Source organism: Poecile atricapillus, chromosome 1 (assembly GCF_030490865.1).
Source record: "Poecile atricapillus isolate bPoeAtr1 chromosome 1, bPoeAtr1.hap1, whole genome shotgun sequence".
Lineage (NCBI taxonomy): Eukaryota > Metazoa > Chordata > Aves > Passeriformes > Paridae > Poecile > Poecile atricapillus.
Window position 1 is genome coordinate 19,253,933 of NC_081249.1, and position 20,170 is coordinate 19,274,102.

The window sequence follows — 20,170 nt, forward strand, 5'->3', positions numbered from 1 at the left end:
CAGAGAAAGTCTCAATGGAAGATAAATATGTTCAGTTCCTTGTCCTGAGGAGGCTTAGCTCCACTGGTCCCACTCCTTTCTCTTTCTGTGGCCGTGAGGTACTCAGCAGAAGAGTTACAGGTCTTGGTGACCCACGCTGCCTGTGGGGCTCACGTCCATGTGCCCTCAAAGTATGTATTTCAGAGGATGTGTAAGAGAGACGTGGGCCAGAACACAGTTACAAGTCGAGCTCCGTTGAAGACTCTATCCCGCGTGCTGTATCTTGTTAATTGCTGTGAGTTTTTCCTGGAGACATCATCTCAGTCCGACACAGCCGGGGCGAACGGGGGCTCCGTAAGAAGCAGCCGGGGCCGGAGCGGGCTCAGAAGGCTCAGACCGAGGCATTGCTGCACGTCGGGAACGATCTTTCCGGCAAACAGCTGTCCGCCGCTGCTCGATCCCTCCGCGAAACGCAGCTGCACCGTCCCAGCGCGGCGGGGCTGCCTCCCCCGCGCCCCGACGTGGGCGTCCCGCGGCCGCACCGAGGTGCAGGCGACACCGGGCGCGGCTCTTCCCGCCCCGTGCGGGGAGGCAGGCGGGCCCGCCACCGCTGGACCCGACGGGGTGTGTGTGTGTGGGGCGGCCCGCGACTCCCCTGCGCATCGCGGCCGAGGGGGGAGTGACTCTGGCAGCCTGCGGCGAGCCCAGATAAAAGCTCCGCTGCTGCCGTTTTCCCTCCCCTTTTCTCTCGTAACTTTTTTTTTTTTTTTTTTCCCTTCTCCCTCCCAGCAAAGTGACCGCGCCGGCGGCAGCCCCGGAGCAGCCCCAGCACCGGACGCCGCCATGAGCCCCGCGGTGCCGCCGTCGGGCCGCGCTGCCGGGGGCTGAGCCCGGCCGCGGGGGACACCCCGAGAGCCGCTCCGCGCCCCCGTGGCGGGGGCTGGAGGCAGAGGCAGCGAGAGCCCAGGCAGGACCCCCGGCCGCCCCGCCGTGCCCGGGGCAGCGCCCGCCGCGATGTCGGCGCAGAGCCTGCTGAGCAGCGTCTTCTCCTGCTCCTCCCCGGCCGCCGCCGCCGCCCCTGCCGCCAAGAGCCTCTCCAAGCGGAGGCTCCGCCAGACGCGCAGCCTCGACCCCGCCATCATCGGCGGCGGCGGCCGGGAGGACGGCGAGGGCGCGGGGCGGGCGCCGCGGGCGCGGGCCGCCGGCAGCCCCCCGGGGGAGCGCCGCGGTCCTCGGGGCGCCCCGCAGCCCCACGGCGCCTCCTTCTCCACCCCCAGCACCCCACTGGAGCGGTCGCCGCCGGGCAGCGCTCTCTTTGACGAGGAGAGCCTCCGCGGGAAGCGGAGCCCCGGCTGCGAGCTGCCCTTCCTGGCGCGCACCCCCTCGGCCCTGGCGCTGAGCGGCACCGCCGGCCCCGCCAACAGCATCTTCTCCTCGCCCCGCCGCTGGCTGCAGCAGAGGAAGGGGCAGCCCTCGTCGCCCGAGCCTCGCCCCGCCGCCTACGTCGTGTGGAAATCCGAGGTAGGCACGCCCGCCCCCGGGGGACGGGTACCCACCGCGCCGCCCTCGCCTTCGCCCCCGTCCCCGACCCCGTCCCGGTCCCCGTCGTTCGCCACCGCCCGCCCGGTGGTGGCTGCGCGGCTCGGCGAGACCCCGCGTGTCCGGCCCGTGCGGCGGGGCCGTCGAAGCCGCCGTGGGCGCTGGTGCCGGGAGCTGGCATCCGCGGCGCCGGGGGGTCGGATATTTGAGGTTCCCTCGGCTGTACCATGTGTAGTTGTTCCAGGCCTGTAAAACTTTCCCCTCCCAGTTTCACACCTTTTAAAGTGAAGTATGTGATGGCTTCTAACAAGATAGACAAATTATTTTTAATGTGCACACCCAGTGAACTGTGATTTATTGGACAATGCATATGTGTTGGAACCACATGAGGAGCAATTGTATTCTAAGACAAATCCAACTTCACAATGCAAATATTTATTCATTTAACTTGGATATCGTCGATGTTGGCCAGCAGATACCATACCATGTGGATGAATGTTCTCAAGAAATGTAGCATTGTTTCCTGGTAGCAATTGCTCTTTGAGCTGGTTATGCTGAGCCCTTTGTAGCACAAGAAGAATAAACTTTTGTGTTTTAAGAAATTCTCCATCCTGTTCATGGTGATGAGGTTTCCCACTTAATGTTTAGTAGTGCTTTCTGGAGAACTGGGATCAGAAACCAGCATTTCCATTTCCACTGCACGTGAACTTACCATAATTAGTAATAATTAGATGAATCAATAAAACATCCCCGTTGTTGCAGTGAGAAGTCCTTGTAAAATGGTTGTAAAATGGTTACCTTACACAGGTCAAATATCAGATCCAAAGCCAAACTAGGCACCATGATGGCACAAGATTACCAAATGTGCATTTCATGGGCAAAGGCTGCATCTTACCCTGAGCTCCCATATCTCCCTGTTTGCTTTGAGTATAAAAGTTGTTAACGTCTACCAATTATGATGGAGTGTCAACATGTGGGTGGCAACTTCACGCATGATGCTGGCTAATGTTGGAAGAGGTAGTGAAGAATTTTAGCAGCTTTAAAAAATGGATTATTATGAAATCTTGGAATCAGAAGTTACTCTTAGCAATATTTCATCTTGATGCTTGAATTTTATGCTAGTAAAAAAATCATGACGCCAAAGATTTTGGGATTTGTAGCATCAGTGGACAGTGAGATAATATGTGATCACACTAATTAAGGATAAATTTGCTGCTTATCCCTTTTATACGTCTTATCCAGATTTTATAAGGTCTCTCAGAAAGTATGAGATCCATAAGGTTTCCTGTGCAGAGTTTCCTGACTGAGTCCAATACTCACACCATGATTTCTGACATGTAAAACTAAGCAGGTCCTCCTTTTTTTCACTGAATCTATGCAAAGGTGGTGGACATTTGGGGCATTTTTTTTGAGATCTATGTGTCATCAAAACACACAGCACAGTGCATCTTCAGACTTCATATTGCAAATTACTGGGCTCTTTCTTAATTTGGTGTGTGTCTAGCATTTTTAAATAGCCAACCCCTTTTTTTGGGAGGGATGTCATGGTGGTGAGGCAGTGAAGCCAGTAGCAGGGTCCTGTGATCCTGTAGTGGGTCAGTGTTGTCATTGTGAATTGGTAGTGTTTTATGTCAGTCGTCATTTAACCTGATGCTCCCTAGTTTCAGAGTTTCTATTTTCAAGACATATGAGTATGAACTTCGGTGTTCAGCAAAGACACGTACAAATTATATTAATCTATATTTTAAAGGAAACTGCACATATTTTGCAGTTGTGCAATTGTGATCTTATTCCCCCTCTTATTTTAGGGATGCATCCTAATGGTAATTTAGTCAGGTCTCATTATAAAATAGCATTATTAATAAAAGATTTAGTTGTTTGCTTCCTATTTAGTGTTTATTGAAAAGGTTCATTTTTTTGGAAGTAAAGTATTTTCTTTTGTGTCTGCAGCTTTATTGTGACTGCAGCAAAGCAAGTGTGCTTGAGGAGGTGAAAAAAACCACATTTTATTGGGTGAAAAGGAAGTAACTGTTTATAATATAACTTTAAAAGGTCCCATTATTCAAATTATTGTATTCTCAGTAGGAAATCTGTAGTTCCATTTCTATTCAACTTGGGAAATAAAATACATCACAATTATGATTTTACTCTGCTGTAAAAGACAACCGAACAGCCTAATGAAACTGAACATTGAAAGTTTTGGTTGTAGTACTTAAAAATTCCCATCCTCTTAGTTGGGAATCAAATAAATGTTCATTGCAAAATCAGTTTTCTTTACCTTCATTCCAACACCTTCAGTAAATTGCCCTTTTTAGGAAATATTGCTCCAGAGCCACTGTGGAAGCAACAGGATTATGCACTAGGAGGTGTATGTGGGAACTATTTTCTCCCCTGCTACCTTAATCTTTAAAGGAGCAAAGAGAAGTGAAAATGCCATGGAAGTTTCCTCTTCAGAACCCCTTCAAAATTATAACTTCTGGGCAGCACCTTCTGCACCTGTCCCAAGCTGGATTGGTGTGGTGGCATCCCCAGGGACATGTTGAAGGTGGGGTTTGCAGCTGGTGCTGGATGAATCCTGCCCTGGGACAGCTGGTACCTTGGGGCTGCAGGGCTGGGGGCACCTGGCCCAGCTCTAGTCAGGTTTTAAAGCAGGCATGCCCCACTGATCTGGGATTTCTGTATACGAGGCCACAGTGTCCTTACTGACTTTGTTATGAGAGCAGGAGAATAAAATGGGTTGCTTATTTCACCTTTTTTTCATTGTAATTCCTTGACTTCTGCATTTTATATGACAAGCCTGTCTACTGGCCTAGGGAGAGAAAGGTTGCTGCTAAGTTCATGCCACTATTCATAAATAATTTTTTTTATGGAATATCTGAATGCACAGGGGATTTCCAGTGTCTGCAGCAGGTCACATCTGTATTCTTAGGTCCACAGTTTTTTTGAATGTGAAGCATCATCTGACAGATGTGTCTCTCACTGTCCAGAGACCTTTATTGACATGTTGTTTTCTTCACAAGAACATTTTTACAACTAAAAGGATTATCTTTGGCAGAACTTTACTTCTCTGAAAAGCATTCTTTCATCTTTCTATTTTCTGCTTATGCATATAAACTGCTTAAATAAAAAAACCAAAACTGTTCCTGGGTCTGTGGAAATCAGCAACAACATTTCTTAGTGGTTTCAGCAGGACAAAGCCAAGGGGGATTTTAAATAAGGGATAAAAAGCATTTGTCCTCAGTTCCCATCTGATCTCACCTGTCCTTTTATGCCATTTTTCTTAAAGAAAATTCACTTTCACTTGCAAAATTAAGTCTATTGTGTTTTCATTAGGTGTTTCATATGCTCAAGTGAGTCTCTAAATAAGCTAAATATCATAGAAAAGACAGTAGATCTAGAAATACCTCAATGCCTTGATTCTGCCAAAATTTGTCATACATTTATGCTAACATACGTGAGTAGACTTGTACAAGTTAAGGATGCAAGGGTTTACACTGACTGACTGACTGAAATACATTTGCTGGATCCAGAATAGCTCAAGATTAATAGATACATGTGAAGTCTCAAGTTGTGTTAGTTCTTTTGCTTATTTTTTCTGTCTTAAAGATGGTAATGGAAAGCCACAGGAAGTGGGTAAAAAACATGGCAAATCATGGGAATGTATCCAAATAATCTATTTGTTACGAGAAACCAAATCTACACACTCAAGCTTAAATGGCCTGATTATTTTGCTGTCATAGTCTGTGTGTTGCTAACTAATGAAACATTACCATCTCCAACTAATACGCTTTTTTGGGGAGAGAGTTGATTTTAAAGTAATGGTACCATAACATCCACAGCCTTCCCACCTGCATACCTGGCCCCTGGGAGGCAGGGAGCAGCATCTTTAATTTGCAATTTGCTTCTCAATGAAATTGGGCTGCTGTGGGTGGATGGTTCAGCCCTTCTTCATCTCCTCCTCCTCCTCCTGACTTACCTTGCAATCCATTTGCTCACCCAGCTTTTTGTTGAGCACTACAGGAGGAGTTTTCCATGGCATGGAAGGGAAGCTTGCTCTGGTTCCTCATCAGGTTTTGGGGGAAGAAACCAGGAGCTGTCCTGGTGTCTCCTGTGCTGCTGACTGGCCAAGCTGTGATGAGCTGCAAGGATGTTGGAGAAGCTAATCTGCACTACCAGAACAACATTAGTTTAACTGAATTATTTTATAGCATGGCCATGAGAAGTAGTGAATGTTCACAGCACAGGTCTCAGCTGACAGGTGTCTTGGGTGGTCAGCTTTGGTAAATTCACTGGTTTCATACCGTAAGAGTTTAAATTCATTGGGAAGGCAGTGTAGATTCTCTCTTTCCTTGGAGCAAGTGGGGGTTCTCTCAGGCAGCCAGTAACAGGACAATAGAAACAGCCTCAAGCTGTGTCAGTGGAGGTTCAGGTGGACATCAATTGTGAGCACAGTGTCTGTTACCCTTAAGCACTTGATACCTAACCCAGAGATTTTGCTGTATGGATAGAAGACATGCTGGAGCATATTCCCTTGTAGAGCTCTGATAACTATCCTGGAAGCAAAATGGGGGTCTAGCATGTTTAAATGGATACATTGCATTTTTTCTGTTGAGGGGGCTTTTTAATCATATGTATGAGAACTGTACTTTGGAAGATTTTTTTTTTTTTTTAAAGTAAAATCTGCATGTGGTGGTATTTACCAGTGAGCTGTTCTGCTTTATTTTCTTTCCTATGACATTCCAAACCACTGGACACACAGATTAGTCTCAGCCTGAGTCCGTTCCATTCAATGCTGTAAGAGTTCTATAATTACAAAATTTGGTGGGCAGGAATGTTGTGGGTCTCTCATGACAGGAATGCAATTAAAAGAAACTAAATATATTCAGTATTTCCGATTTTGGCAAGTGGACTCTTCCTATTCTCAGCTAAATTACGTCTGAAGACACTGGATGAAAATATGGGGGTTGATGGCTAGGACAGGCAGAATTTTTCAAGTGTGCATTGTTTAAGTAACGGGAAAGAAACTTGTGAAAATAATAGAAGTGAGACTGAAAAGTAATTTTGAGTAACCTCTAAAATATTAACAACCCAGACAACTGTCTTGACTTCATGGTGGAGTTGAAGCACATTTAGTTGTGCAGACTCTATTGCGTGACAAGAACTGCAGCTGTGACAGATTGTAGGTGAAGAACATTTCAGAAGTCTCTTTTGCAGTGTTCTGGCTGTGTAAGTATTAAGGGTGCACAGGTGTTAAAGATGTTTGGCCATTTATTTTTTTTTTCCTTCCAGATGTAAATATCATAATTGAAACCAGCAGGGAGTTCTGAGCAAGTAGGGCTGAACAGTCATGATGGCAGAGTAGTAACTTCAGCATATCAGTGTTAGAGTTGTAGAGTTGAAATCTTAATGTATAAAAGGTACTAAAAATCAAAACTATAATGGCAATCCTGTCTTAAGTCCCCTTAAACATGATATAATACTGCTCATATTTGATTCTCTGGCTATATGGCACAGTATTTGAGAGCATAAGTATCACTGGAATTAAGATTTTAAAAAGTAACTTTGGTACATCCTGGGTTCCACTGGTTGCTAACTGAACCAGGTGTCTGAATTGTAGGAGAAGAGGCCAAATATTCCATTCAATGTGTGGAAACTGGAAGGGAAGCAATAAGGAGGTTCAGGGCAAGGTTCAGACTTCATCTGACGCTGCAACTCTTTGGACAATTTTGGAAGGTAATGAGCTTTCAGACTTCAACAGAATACTCAAATCTGTGCCTTCCTTTTGGCTGGTGGCTACTAATCAAACCAGAGTATCAGGAAGGAAGCAAAGCCTTTAGTTACCATTCAGTCCTAGGAATTTACTTTCATCACCACGCTTTAAAACTTTTGTGTTGTTTATTGTGTACAATTTTTTAAGCTGTGCTTATTCAAAATAATTTCTATTATTTTTTATCTATTCTTATTCTGTAACAATAATACATGTCAATGGAAATGTATGTGGAGGTTTTCTGGTTGAATTTTAGTTTTTCCTAGATGTGGACAGACTGGCTATTTCAAGTTACATGTTTTTTCCACTCCAGTTGTCAGCTAAGAATTATTAAATCCCTGGGAGAGTTGAGAGTGTTTTTGAAGGATTTGATGAGCTTCCAGTGCCTGATGCTCGCCACATTGTTGTACTGGAACCAGATGTTGGGTACCAGATGTTTGTGTTTTTGGACCTAAGTAGGTTAGGTAGTGTGTCTCTGGCTCATAAAACCAAGCATCAGTTTCACACCCTAAAGCTGTCATCCCTGGGTCATCATCCTCACAGTCCTGGCTATGGGAACAGCTTGCATCAGCATCCCCAGTTATGAACCAGAACTGTCATTTCTGGATCTTCCCACTTCATCTCTTCTGTAGCCTCTCAAAGAAAGGACCTTCTGAATTACAGTATTTACTTGTGAGGACTCTGTGTGTGTAAGGTCAGAAAGAGATTTTTGAGCACTGCACTTAGTGAGGATGCACATGAGCAGTCAGTCCAATGCAGAAGCTCTCCTCTTGGCTGCTGGGAACTCACTTTTCTCTTTCTCGCTTGTTAAGTTCTGAGTTCCTGTTCCGTGCACTTGGACATTTTTAAGTTGGGCTTGTCTTTTTTCCATTTCTAATACTCCTTGTTAAGTGTATCTTCCTTTATCCTGCCTGCCAAACATTAAAAAGGAAGATACTGTGTCTTGTTGCTTTCATCACCTGATATTCATACTGAAAAAAACCCGTTGCTTTACCGTAGCTATTACCTACTATTTGGATTGGCCAAGTCACTGGTTTTCAGCAAAGTACAAAGAATGTTGCAGACCTTGCTAACAAAGGAAATATTTCGTTTTAGGTTTTTTAGTGCAATTAAAATTACTTTGCATTGCCTTGGAGTTAGCCTGGACTTGATTTTCAGTGATGGAACTGTACCTCTACTGAGCATCTATAACTGATTTTGCAAGAGGAAGACTAATACAAATTTTCCATTTCTATTTTCAGGTTTTATTTACTTTATCCTTTTGTTTTCTGCCACTGTTGTAATATGGCAGGATGGTTTCTGAGCACTAACTTTTTCGGTTTTTCTCCAAAGGGTAATTTCAGTTGAGTAGCACCCTACTGAGACTAATGTGGTGAGAAACCAGTTGGCTGTTCTCTGTTCAGTTTTCATATGCCTCTCTCTGTAAAAATTTAAAAATACTCCTCCTACAGGAAATGTTTTCAGTTCTGCTATGTCTTTTGTTTCCCATAGGAGGTATTCCTTTTAATTTATTGAATAAACCCATAAAAATTTTGGCACAATAGGGTCTTTGGGCAAGCTGTTCAAGAGATCTCACCATCTTCTGTTTTTAGAAGATGTGCAATTGTTTCTTTATACAGTGCTGTGAGGCTCTGGGGCCAGCTAACAATTATGTGAAATGGGAGAATATGAAGCTAAAGAATGTGGATTGACACATCTGCTATCACTTCTCAAATATTGTTATTTTGATTGTTCTTATCTCATTTTTATCCTTAAATAATAATCAATCCCTTTTCTCTTTCTCCTGTCTTCAGTCTTAAAAGGATTCTGGGTAATATTTTGCTCTCAATCTCATCACCACAATTCCTTTTGTAAGTGTATGTGTATATAGAAAGGTTAAATCCTTGTAACGTCCTGGTTGGAAATCAGCTCTATTTAACTGTTAATTTAATTTGATGACAGTGCAGACTACTATTTGAAAGGAGTGGTGGGGAAAGAGAGACTGGGATAGATTACATTTTCATGCTCCAAAATAAGACCCTGTCTACTCTATCATAAATTAGAAAAATATGGTTGAGTTTTCTTGTGGCTGTTTCATGACATTCCTACTGACAAAATATGGCGTGCCTCTTGCTCATTGCTTCACTACTGTTTCTCAAGCATGTGTTTGTGTCTGCATCCAGTGACAGCTCTTCTTCCAGCACACCACAGGGACACATCATGTAGGTCTTTACAAGTGGGCAGCAGACTCAGAACTGCTACACAGAGTGGGCTCTGCCAGGGAGTGGGTATGAAACCATAGCAAGCCAGGAGAATGAGGCAGCCAAATTTCTTAAATAGACACAGTTAGAAGTTTTAGTTGTTTCAGAGATAAAGTCCCTTAATTCTGTATTTACTGAAGTAATGGAATGTAATTGACAGGCAACATATATGGAGGGTTTCCAAGCAAATTTTTAGCAGAATAGTTAGTGCGATTTACATTAGCAAATTTGCTTATTTTAAGTCTCTGGCACATTGTCCAAAATGCTTCTCAGTGCTTTTCTCTGCTTGAGGTATGAGCACATATGATTTCCTTGCCCTGCCAAGGCTCATAGAGAACCTTTCTGTTTCGTAAACCTCTCCTGAACAGAGACAGAGTGAATGTAAGAGATAAACATAATTTTCTTTCTTGAAGCAAATTGTGTTACAGAGCCTTCCACCTGCTTTTTAGCCCAAATGCAGGTAAATTATTCCGCCTCTTGTGGACCAGAGGAAAACAAGTTAATCTAACTGAGTTAGTGAGCTGTGGAAGGTGTGTAATGTGGAGACCAGGATACCTGAAAAAGGATACCAGGATGCCTGTGTGAGCAGAAAGGTAACAGGCAGGTCAAGGGAAGTGACTTCACCCTTGTGAGGTCCCATCTGGGCTCCTTTGTACAGGGGAGATGTTGACAAATTGGAGCAAATGGAGTGGAGGGTCATTAGGACAGTTAACGGATGAGAGTGCTTAATGAACAAAAAAAGGGTGAGATTTGTTTCAGCCTGGAGAACAGTCAAGGGGGAATGAAAATCCACTTTTGCTACCTGCATGGGGACTAAGGAACAGATGCAGCTGGGTATTGTCAAAGTTGCACAATGACAGTCACAAGTTGCAGCAAGAGGAATTTTGAGTAAATTTAAGTAAAAAAGTACTCACAGCAGGAGTGGTTAACTATTGAAATGGGTTCCCCAGAGAGGCTGCGGAATCTCTGTTCTTGGAAATTTTCAGCCCTTGACAGGTCAAGGCCCAAAGGATTCAATCAAATGTTGAAGATGAGACCCAGCTTTGAGTAGAAGATTGGACCGGATGACCTGCAGAAGTCCCTTCTGACCTAGTGTTTTCTGTGATTCTGTGACTCAGAGTATCATTTCTTTCCACAGTAGAATGAAAAGTGCTGCTCTCCCTTGTGCTACAACATACCTTTGATGGGACAAAAGTTGCTGAGCTGCAGAAATTATGATGCTCTCCAGTGCCAACATTTGAAGCAGGCTTGTCGGAAGAGTAATTTCTTTCATTCAATCATTCTCCAAAGTAGTTGGTGTGTTTCTACTCTGTGAGCCATATGCTACTCTTACTTTACTCCTGGTGTCTCACAAATGCAAAGGGTAGCTCTTTAAAGATGTCAGTAAAATTCAAATAAAACCCCAGCCAAACCCTTCTGAAATTCGTGTTTTGCAGAAGCAGCTAGACAGCGCCCTAGCAGAACTTCACCAGGGATTTGGCAGGGAACTTTCAGTAGCTACTTGCCAGGTTGGTTTTCTGTCACTGCATTTAACCAAGCCAGCCTGCTTCTTCTAGCACCAGGGAGCCCAGAGCTAAGAAGGGCTTACACTTTTAGGACAGTGGGATGCTAGACTTGTTCTGACATTGAGTTTTGTCTGGTTATGTGGGTTGTTTACATTTAAAAATATTGAACATTAGGCAAAACTCCGCTAACTTTTCCTACCATTTCATGGTAGTTCAGTGTCCTTGTGGCTGGCCATATGATGTGCTGCCTAAAACACTTCAGTTCAATGCCTGTAATAAAAATAGAAGCATTGCAGTCAGTTTAGCTTTTCTAACTTTGATTTTTGTCATCTTGCGTTATAAAAGTAAAATTAATCTGTGAGAGAAATGGAACAAGGAAAGAAATTGAAAAGGTATGCAAGAAGGAAAGGAAATCTGGTGAGCTTTGAGCTGGGAATTGCATCACATACATAGAAAAATAGGTGTGGTATTAGGACTGTTTGGGATTTGTCTATATTGTCTTACACAGCAAGAGTTCAACCTTATACTGACCTTACGATTTATGAGCTTAAGGGTGCAGTTATGTAACTGGGATCAGTCAAAGCTAAACTAAACTGGAATAGGCAGATGGGGCCACACAGCCTGGAAAAAGCTGGTACCAAATTGGCTCGCTGAAATAAATGCTTCCATTCTGCTATTTAAAAGCCACACAAGTCATAATTTGCTACTGTTAACAATGCAGCAGTGGGCTTTTTTGAGCTTCTGAAGCATGTTGATCAATATCAGACCTGTGTGTCTTTTCCTTGCTCTTGAGAAATTGTCTTGGCAAGTCTTCATTTAGCTGGCAGGGGTTTTGTCAAGCAGGTGCAGCCTCCAGCATCGAGTATGAAAATGGGCTGACAGAAGGATATTGCCCATGGTAAAACAAAGCTTTGATAGCTTGGACTCATAACCATTTGCACCCTTGGTAAGTACTTTTTTCCTTCATGAACCTGAACATGAGAATAGGAAAAGGTAATTGCAGCTGTGTGGTTCAAATAGAAGAAGATAAGGAAGGGCAGAAGACAGCACAGTGTGATAAATGAGTAGCTAAGTGAACATCATCAAGGCTGGAAAGCATGATTGCCACTGAAGTGCCACCACCACCGGGCAGAGGAGAGCTCTGACTTCTGCTTGGGTGTCCCTGCCCTGTCTTGCACATGGTGTGATGTCCTGGTTTACTGCTGGGAGTGCTGAGCCCAAAGTGCTCAGGTCATGGAATGGCTCAGCATGTTGTGGCTCTACTTGCCACAGCAACTGGCCCTCCATGTGGTTTAGTCAGATGAAAGGCTGATGTTGGACCCAGCAGTGTGTGGTCTGTACTAGCTGCCACAGTGCTTGGTGCTCTCTGAATAGTTCTCACCATCATCTCTGCAATGAGATTTTCTGAAGCTTTTGACGATAAACCTCAACTTCCTAGATTATTTAGATAGTTTTTGAAATCTTACTCTTGATATTTTGTATTGTTACTTTTTATTATTGTAATTAGAGCCTTCTTTCTTTCTTCTTCCTTTCCAGAGAAGGACTGTAATTCTGAGATCTTCCATACAACTGAATACTGGTTTTTAGCAGTAAGGGGGTCTTAAGCCTTGTTCATATGTTGTGTTTCCTTCTGCAGTTTTGCATTTTAGTGGCACTTTCAGCTGTTGCTATTTCAAACGTTAATGCTTTGTTTGTGCTTGTTTTGTGATGGTAGATAGGTGCTTTAGCACAACTTGCTAAATTATATTTGCCTCTACTATCGTTCATTCTTTTCTGCTTGTGACAGCGTACCTGCTTGTTTTTTCAGAAACACATCTGGAGGCTGTATCAGTGCATTGTTGAAGTCCAAATGTGTGCCCTTTAGCTCTTTAAACTGGTAGCATCCAGCTGATCAGATGATAAACAGAAATTCCAATTGCTGTAGAATGTGGGGGTCTGGCATAAGTGCCAAAATTAAAAAGAGAATATCTGCTGTTCTTTTGTAACTTATGTTCTGTGATAGCTGGCCTGGAGGGGACTCTCATGGAGGCAGCTAGGCTGCACTGCTGTATTTGTCAGAGCTTCCTCTCTGGAAGTCCATTTTAAGCAAAGCTCTCAGGTGTTTGGAGGCCTGGTTGTTTGGGAATCTGTCTGACAAACTGGCTGGAAACTAGATACCATTTTGCCTTTTACCAGGGAAATCCTTCCCTTATCCTGAAAGGCTGCCAATCTCCCTGCAGACACAGTGAGGTGCCACTGCCAGAGGAGTTGGTAGAGATAACAGGGCATGATCCTTATTGCCTGTGCTCCACAAACACAAACTTTTCTGCCAGAGCTGCTGAATCCTGATGATGGGGTTGGGAGCAGAGGGAACCATCACCACTTGGCAAGTTGAAGCGCTGTTGAGCCCTGGGAATGGAAACACAGGGAGCTGCAATGAGCTCACCTTCATGGACATACTGCAGTTGTGGTGGCCGTGGTCTCAGGTGGCAGGACATCTTTCCTAAGTGGTTTGAGCTCTTGGATACCCTTCTTTTGGGCCAAGTCCAGTTACTTGGACTTAGCATTCAGCATGACATTTAACTATAGAACTTTTTTTGAGCTGAAGATAGCAGGCTTAAGATGAATTAACTTGAACTATAGTTGAAAAGAATGAGATTATTGCAGTGAATTATTTATTTCTGGCTTCCTTACAGTTCTTTGAAATACACTCCCTTAGTTGAGATGAAGGCATTTAATAACCATATTGCTCTGCTAGAGGATGACTGGCCCCTTAATTAAAATAGGACCAGAGCATCTGTAGGAAAGCAGGAGCTCTTCTTGTGCTGGATCTGACTCAGACAGATGGAGGTAGAGTGGAAGCCAGTGGGAAAGGAAAAATATGGTTGGCAACATCTGGGCCAAATCAAAGCAAAGCTGGAAGGGAGCAATTTGTTAGGCCGTTCCCAAGGAGAATGTGAGGATTTCAGTAGAAGGTACCTAGCAGGGGGAGCTACAGAGAGGCTTGCTTGCTGACCCCTCTTGAAATAAATCCAAGGCTAGAGGAGGCTGAAAACAGAAAAGCAAAGGGGAGTTTGCATGGCATGTTCCTTGAAGCCAGTGATAAAGGGCCAGAAGAACAAGGGAGGGGATTTGCTTCCAAGATTGACTGCTGGAGGTGTTGGTGCAGCAGAAGCAGCTGCTGAACTGTTGAGGGCACATAAAAAACAGCATGTGGGAAGTATAATGAGACCTCCCATCAGGTCCAAAGGGGTGTTGTTTTTTGTTCTTTTTTATCTTCACTATTTTGGTTATTTTAGAGCCTAGCCTTTTCAGGCAGAGTAACCCTGCCAGGGAAAGGCATGAAAGATTTGGGAAAGACTGGGATGACTGAACAGAGATCTGTAGATCAGTGAGCATGGTGTGAGATGGAACTGGGTTAGCTTTTGTGTTGATGCACTCAAAGTGTCACATATATATTTTTGGATAAGCAATTGAATTGCTGGGGCTTGCCTTAGAAATGAAGATTATTTTGTGCAGTGGCAAAGCACTCTAATTTATTTGTCAAGCCTTAATGAAGCCTGGAATTGAACTCTGGAGGAGTGAAATTGGGAGCTACATCTCTACATTATCACACAGTCTCTGTGAGGTGTGTTTGCCCAGGAAAGCCAGGCTGCAGCAAATGTTTGATGGGAGAAAGGAGAAGAGTTTAGGAGCATAATAAGGGTAAAGGAAACTAGAGGTACTTTGAGATGCTTGAAATGATGAACTGCAGGGGAATTATTTAATCTTTGTGACAAAATGTTTTTACTCTAAAATATATTTATATTTAACACATATATTGTTTCTTTCTTTCTAAACTTGAAAATTATGTTTGCTATGTTACATTTTTGCATGGGAAATACTCATTGTGTCTGGATCCTTTGCTGCCGTGAATGATTGCCACATGGAAAAATGTTAATTTAACCATTTCACAATAATTTAAGTACATCTGGAGTCCAGGTTACTAAAAAGCTGTTACTTATACAACATTGCAATGTCAGGGAAAAGAAAAATAATACAAAATGTACTATTTCTTAATAATTTAAGTCAAGATTTTATTGTCCATCTCTTTGCTTTTGTCAGGAAACGTCTCCCAGCTCTGAGATACTGTTTCCTGGAGATGAGACACTGCAAAGCTGGGTGGGTGAAGATTGTAGAGGGTAGAGCCTCAGATGTTTTTGACTGCTCAGTGCAGTGAGTCAGTGGGGTATTGCTTTGCATTCCAGTACAGCAACTCTGCAGTTGTGTGCACCACCACACCAGGGACCACTGTGCTCACTTCAGATGACATTGGGTGTCCCTACCCAACTCCTTCTGACACCTCCTGTGGAGGAGTCTCCAGAGCAATGAGACACAGGAGTGGTTGTGAGATCAAAGCTGGAGGTCACTTGCTTCCAAAGACAACTGGAGGGCTTTTGCCTTTACTTTAGAGTGAGGAATTCATGAATTATGCTCAACTGGCGCAACATCAATGTGTAGAAAAGGATCTAACGTACTGAATTTGAAAGAAATGAAGAAATATTTTTCCATGCTTTGTATTAGGATAACTCTGGAAATATTCTGTTTCTGATTTTGCCTTTGTTCTTCCCAGCTTTTGAGAAAATATTTGAACTAAAAGGGTTGAGACAGTGCTCAAGACCATTGAGGGAGAAATTAATTTGCTCAGCTTGGAAAAGAATAATTACAGAATTTGATGCAGGGACTAAGAAAGTTTTTGCATTCTCCTACTTTGTCCTCTGGTGCTATGGATTAGAGCTCCATCTGCTCTGTGAGAATATATAGTTTATTTACAGTATGCACAGCTCAGATGTTTGTTAAAGTATCTTTTGATTCCTCCCAAAGAGTGGGACAGAAGCAGTGGGCAGTGATTGCTTGGTCCTTAGGAGCTGCCTGGGGGTGGCTCACTGAAGCACTGGGAAGGGACAAGGCTTGAAAAATCTGAGCTGCAGATGAGCCTGTGGATCTGGTGGCTAATTCAGGCAGGGCTGGGAAGTGTCTGCTCTGAGGGCTAGGTCTCTGTGCCACTGGGCCCTACACAGCAGGGCAGTGGGGCTAGGGTGGGGTTTGGCAATTGCTGCTGGGTGTGTTTCCCTTATGGGGGAAGGGGATGTAGCATTAGTTATTTCTGGAAACCACAAAGCCTAGAGAAATGATATTTAGCTGTTAGATAACTGGTTTAAATTGGGATTATGCCCAAATTAGGGATGAGACTGTAAAAGTGAGTGATAAGAGTATCAGTTGTTTCTGCCCTGACTGTGGGGGGTTGAGGGACAGAAATGGGCATCCAGCAGTGTGCAAATCCATACAGAATCCAGAGAATTTGTGTGGGCATTCCTGCATCACAGGTCGCCTTGCATTGCAGAGGTGATTTTTACATCACCATAGTATCCTGCCACCCTATTTGTGGGTTAGGACATCACTGTACAAGGTGTATAACAGGTAGATACAGTTGCACCAACAATTGTACAGAGACTGTTTTGTGATATTTAGTGGACTCAGCAAGCAAATGTTTATCTTTGCAAAGTTTTAAAGATTCTTAAACCATGGGGACAATGTTATAGTAATAAGTGTAATAATATATAATATCATATATCATATCATATCGTGGTAATTTCTTCCAAATGAGGGGAGAAGGAGATAAGTTGCCAGTGCACAAAACTGGGTGACAGATACCTGACATGATGGAATGAACATAGGCAGTAGATGAGGATGATGGAGAGGATGGGAATAGTTAGGAAGGAAAATGTTTAATATTTGATGTGATAATAGGCTGAGATACAGTGGAATGCTACAAAGAAAAAGGTGGCATCATCAAAGCCAAGATGCCTTTGCAGAGCATTGTGGATGAATGTAAGCAGAGCAGCATTGTATTGGAAAGGTGAGGAAAGAGAATATCAGAGCCACTGAGAAGAAAGCAGTCGGCACAGGATTTCTGCCTGGGTTTCATATTGAAAAGGCTGTGTATTGATAATTTGTGTATAAATATAACTTCCTTTAGCTCCTAGACAAGGGTCAGTGATAGGAGGAATGCTGCGTATACTGATTTTTGTTACCTTCCTGTCTCCCTTTCCACAGGGGTCAGATTTTCCCAGTGTTCTGGAGACTGTGTAGATTCACAGTGTGGCCTGGTGTAAAGATCTCTGGTGAGTGAGAAGTGATGCTGATGCAGTGTATGGCTGTGTCACAAGGTCTGTTGAGGTCCAAAGTAGTGCACCCAAAATCCCTCAGGGACTAAGCTAAGAAATATAATAAAACCTACTAATCTGGTAAATCACAATAAAAATAAATTAAAAGTAAGTGTCTTTAAGGATCAGTGTACTTTTATTTCTACAGAACTAAGTCTGTTTTGATCAGCACATGTTATAGCTTACTTCGGTGGTGTTGGATTGTGCTTGTACTATGAAAGGACAAAGGTTTGACACCTTTATGTGTGAGATTACCCAGAGATGAAGCATAAAACCAAGTTCAGCTCCTGCCCATGTAGCGATACCTCACCACCTCACTTGTCTCCTGTCCCAACCTGGCTGGCTCTCTGACAGCTCCTTGCCTGGGGCAGTTTTACTCCTCTTCCCAAGAGGTGTCTCAGAATCTTTTTCAATCCCCCTGATCAGTGTTGTTATCCCATCAGTCTGCTGAGTGTGTGGGATGGTGCTACTTACGAACCAGTTACCCAGGTGCTGTGGTTGGTGTTGGCTGCTGCCACAGGGTAGCACCCCCTGTGGGGTCAGCTGAATCCTGGTGTCTGGTTGACAGCTGATACAGCCCAATTCTGCCTTTGGCTAGCAAAGGCAGAGGAATCATCAGCATCATCAGAAAAGTAAGAGGTTATGTGTGCGATTTTAAGCACACAAATTTAAACCTTAGGCAGAAACACTTTCATTTAAAAAAAAAATAAATCAAGAATAGCAAAAGAAAGGCTTGATGAACAACACTAATACACAAAGCAATTCCTTTTGTTTGAAAGTTATCCAGTTTATTCCAAGTACCTTTTGCAATGGTTTCTTTGCACATTAAATGTCTTACTGGAGAGCTGGCATGTTGCTGTGAATTATTAACACTTACCTAATGGGTGTTTACATATGTTTGCCTTGAAACTTAGCCCTGTAATTTGTTATGAGAACATTGGGTTTGCAAGTCTGTTCTTTAATGAAGGTGCAGAGAATGTAGAAGAAAGTGGCTGTCGGTTTTTTATGTGCAACAGTTGTGCTGAGCCTCCTCCACTGCTGCTATTCATGAACTTCAGGTTTTCTTACCTGTTTGTTATGATCACTTAACTACTTCTGGACTGTTACTCTGTCTGCAGCAGTAATAGTAAGCCTCTTCTCTAAATACCTTCTTCCTTATTTCTGTATGAGAGGGTAAACCCAGTAGTCTGGAGTGCTTCATTCCCTGGAGCCCATCCTGCCTGTACACTGTGCTGGACCACAGCAGCCTGTGGGACACAGAGCCAAGCATTGCATTTACCTTTTTCGGCACCTCAGCCCTCTGATAAGGAGAGGTGCATGCCAAAGCTCCCCAGTGTCTTCATTTGGATAGGTGTGTTCTGCAGTACTTTACTGGGGACAGACTGTCAAGCTTCCACCTTGTGATTACATCTCTGAAGGAAGTTGGTGGGTATTAATAGCCAAGGTTGCATGCTACAGTTCCTGATCCCAATCCTGCTGCCCTTCAGAACTGTCATCCTCCTCTAACCAGGGACTACTACTGTGAGAACTTGCTTTGATAAGAAGGAAAATTACTTCAGTAAAAACTGGTTTAGCAGTGGCCACTTGGTAGTACTGGGGGAAAAAATGGGGAAAAAGATGCAACAAAACCACCACACCCTGAAGACCCATCTCTATTTAGGAGGCCAAATATCATGCTTGGAAATGCAAGTTGAGGAATGTGACTTGAATTATTGGTGACCTTGTCACTTGTGAAGAAGAAGTAATTGTTATTTTTTGTCCTTGTAGATGGGGATTTCAGTGCCTTGATTAGATCTTTGTGTGAGAAGTTGGAGTGGAACAGTCAGCTCCTCTTTCCAATATTTCAGCCGTGTTAGGCACTGATGGCTTTCTCAGAAGTCCTTGCCCTGGTAGTTAGCCATTACCAAGAGGAATCAATCTAATGATTTACCTTTTTCTGGACAAACATCTGCTAAAAGGACAGCAGAAAGGATTCAGTGGCAGATGCAGTGAAGCCTGTTGTGCCAGCTCTAAATCTGTTGTTTTGAAGGCAAATATGCAGAAGCCTTCCCTGTGCAGCAGTTGTGACTCGTGGGACAGCTCTACATGCCCAGGCTCAGCCACTGCAGGGTTCCCCTGCAGCAGTGGTGGCACTGGTGACACAGCTGAGCATTCCTGGCTGTCCTTGGGTGTGTGTCCCCGTGCCCTACAGGATACCTTTCTCCTAAATAGATGCAATCCCATTAACAGGACAAGAAAAATTACAGTCTTGAGTGAATATTTAACATACAATATTTTGCATACTTTTCTTTTTGAATCTTTTCATCTTAAATGGAAGAAACCAAGTTGTATCTTAGAGTTAGCTGAAATATGTATTTCATCTTAATTTATGAATCTTTTTTATACTATTTGTAAAAAAGCAAAATTCAGTTTTAAAGGAATACAGTTGGTTCTCCTTAAAGTATCAGCTTTTGTTTGATATCTGATCCTGGGCTCCAGGTCTGCTCATAGACATAGTAGGAGAGAGTTGCTCACATGAAGAATTAGTATTTATGGTACATGTATCCTGCTAGAATGTGTCTAACTTCAAATGACCATGCATTGATTGTTTTGCAAAAAAGGCATTAGTCTGTAGTAAAAATATTTCTAGTCAGAAAATCAGATATTTTTGTAGCAAATTCTGCTTTTTTTTTTTTTTTAAAAAAAAAAGGAAGATTGCTCTGGCAAGTAAACACAAAGCTTTATCAAGCAGCATGCTGATATTAATTGCCACGGTGTCGTTTTTGGTGGTGGTCTTATTTAAGACATGTCTTAACACCTTGTGGAATCAGTTAACTATTAGTTTGCAAATGATACGGTGTTTCAACAGATGTGTAAACACCCTGCCCTTCCTAACAGGAAAAGGTCACAAATAACTCAGCTTTAAAGTTAGGGTTGATCCTGTAATGCTCATGAAGGAAATCTGTTCTTTTATAC

General features: G+C 43.3%; 1 protein-coding gene across 1 annotated transcript in view; it reads left to right on the top strand.

Annotated features, from left to right (window-relative positions):
- Positions 1 to 540: 540 nt before the first annotated feature.
- Positions 541 to 20,170, top strand: part of ARHGAP6 (Rho GTPase activating protein 6) — a 314,313-nt gene continuing 294,683 nt past the window's right edge. The window contains exons 1-2 of the mRNA XM_058827263.1: positions 541 to 603; positions 769 to 1,500. Coding sequence (XP_058683246.1) covers positions 994 to 1,500 — 507 coding nt within the window. The 5' untranslated portion in view covers positions 541 to 603; positions 769 to 993. The remainder of the gene's footprint in view (positions 604 to 768; positions 1,501 to 20,170) is intronic.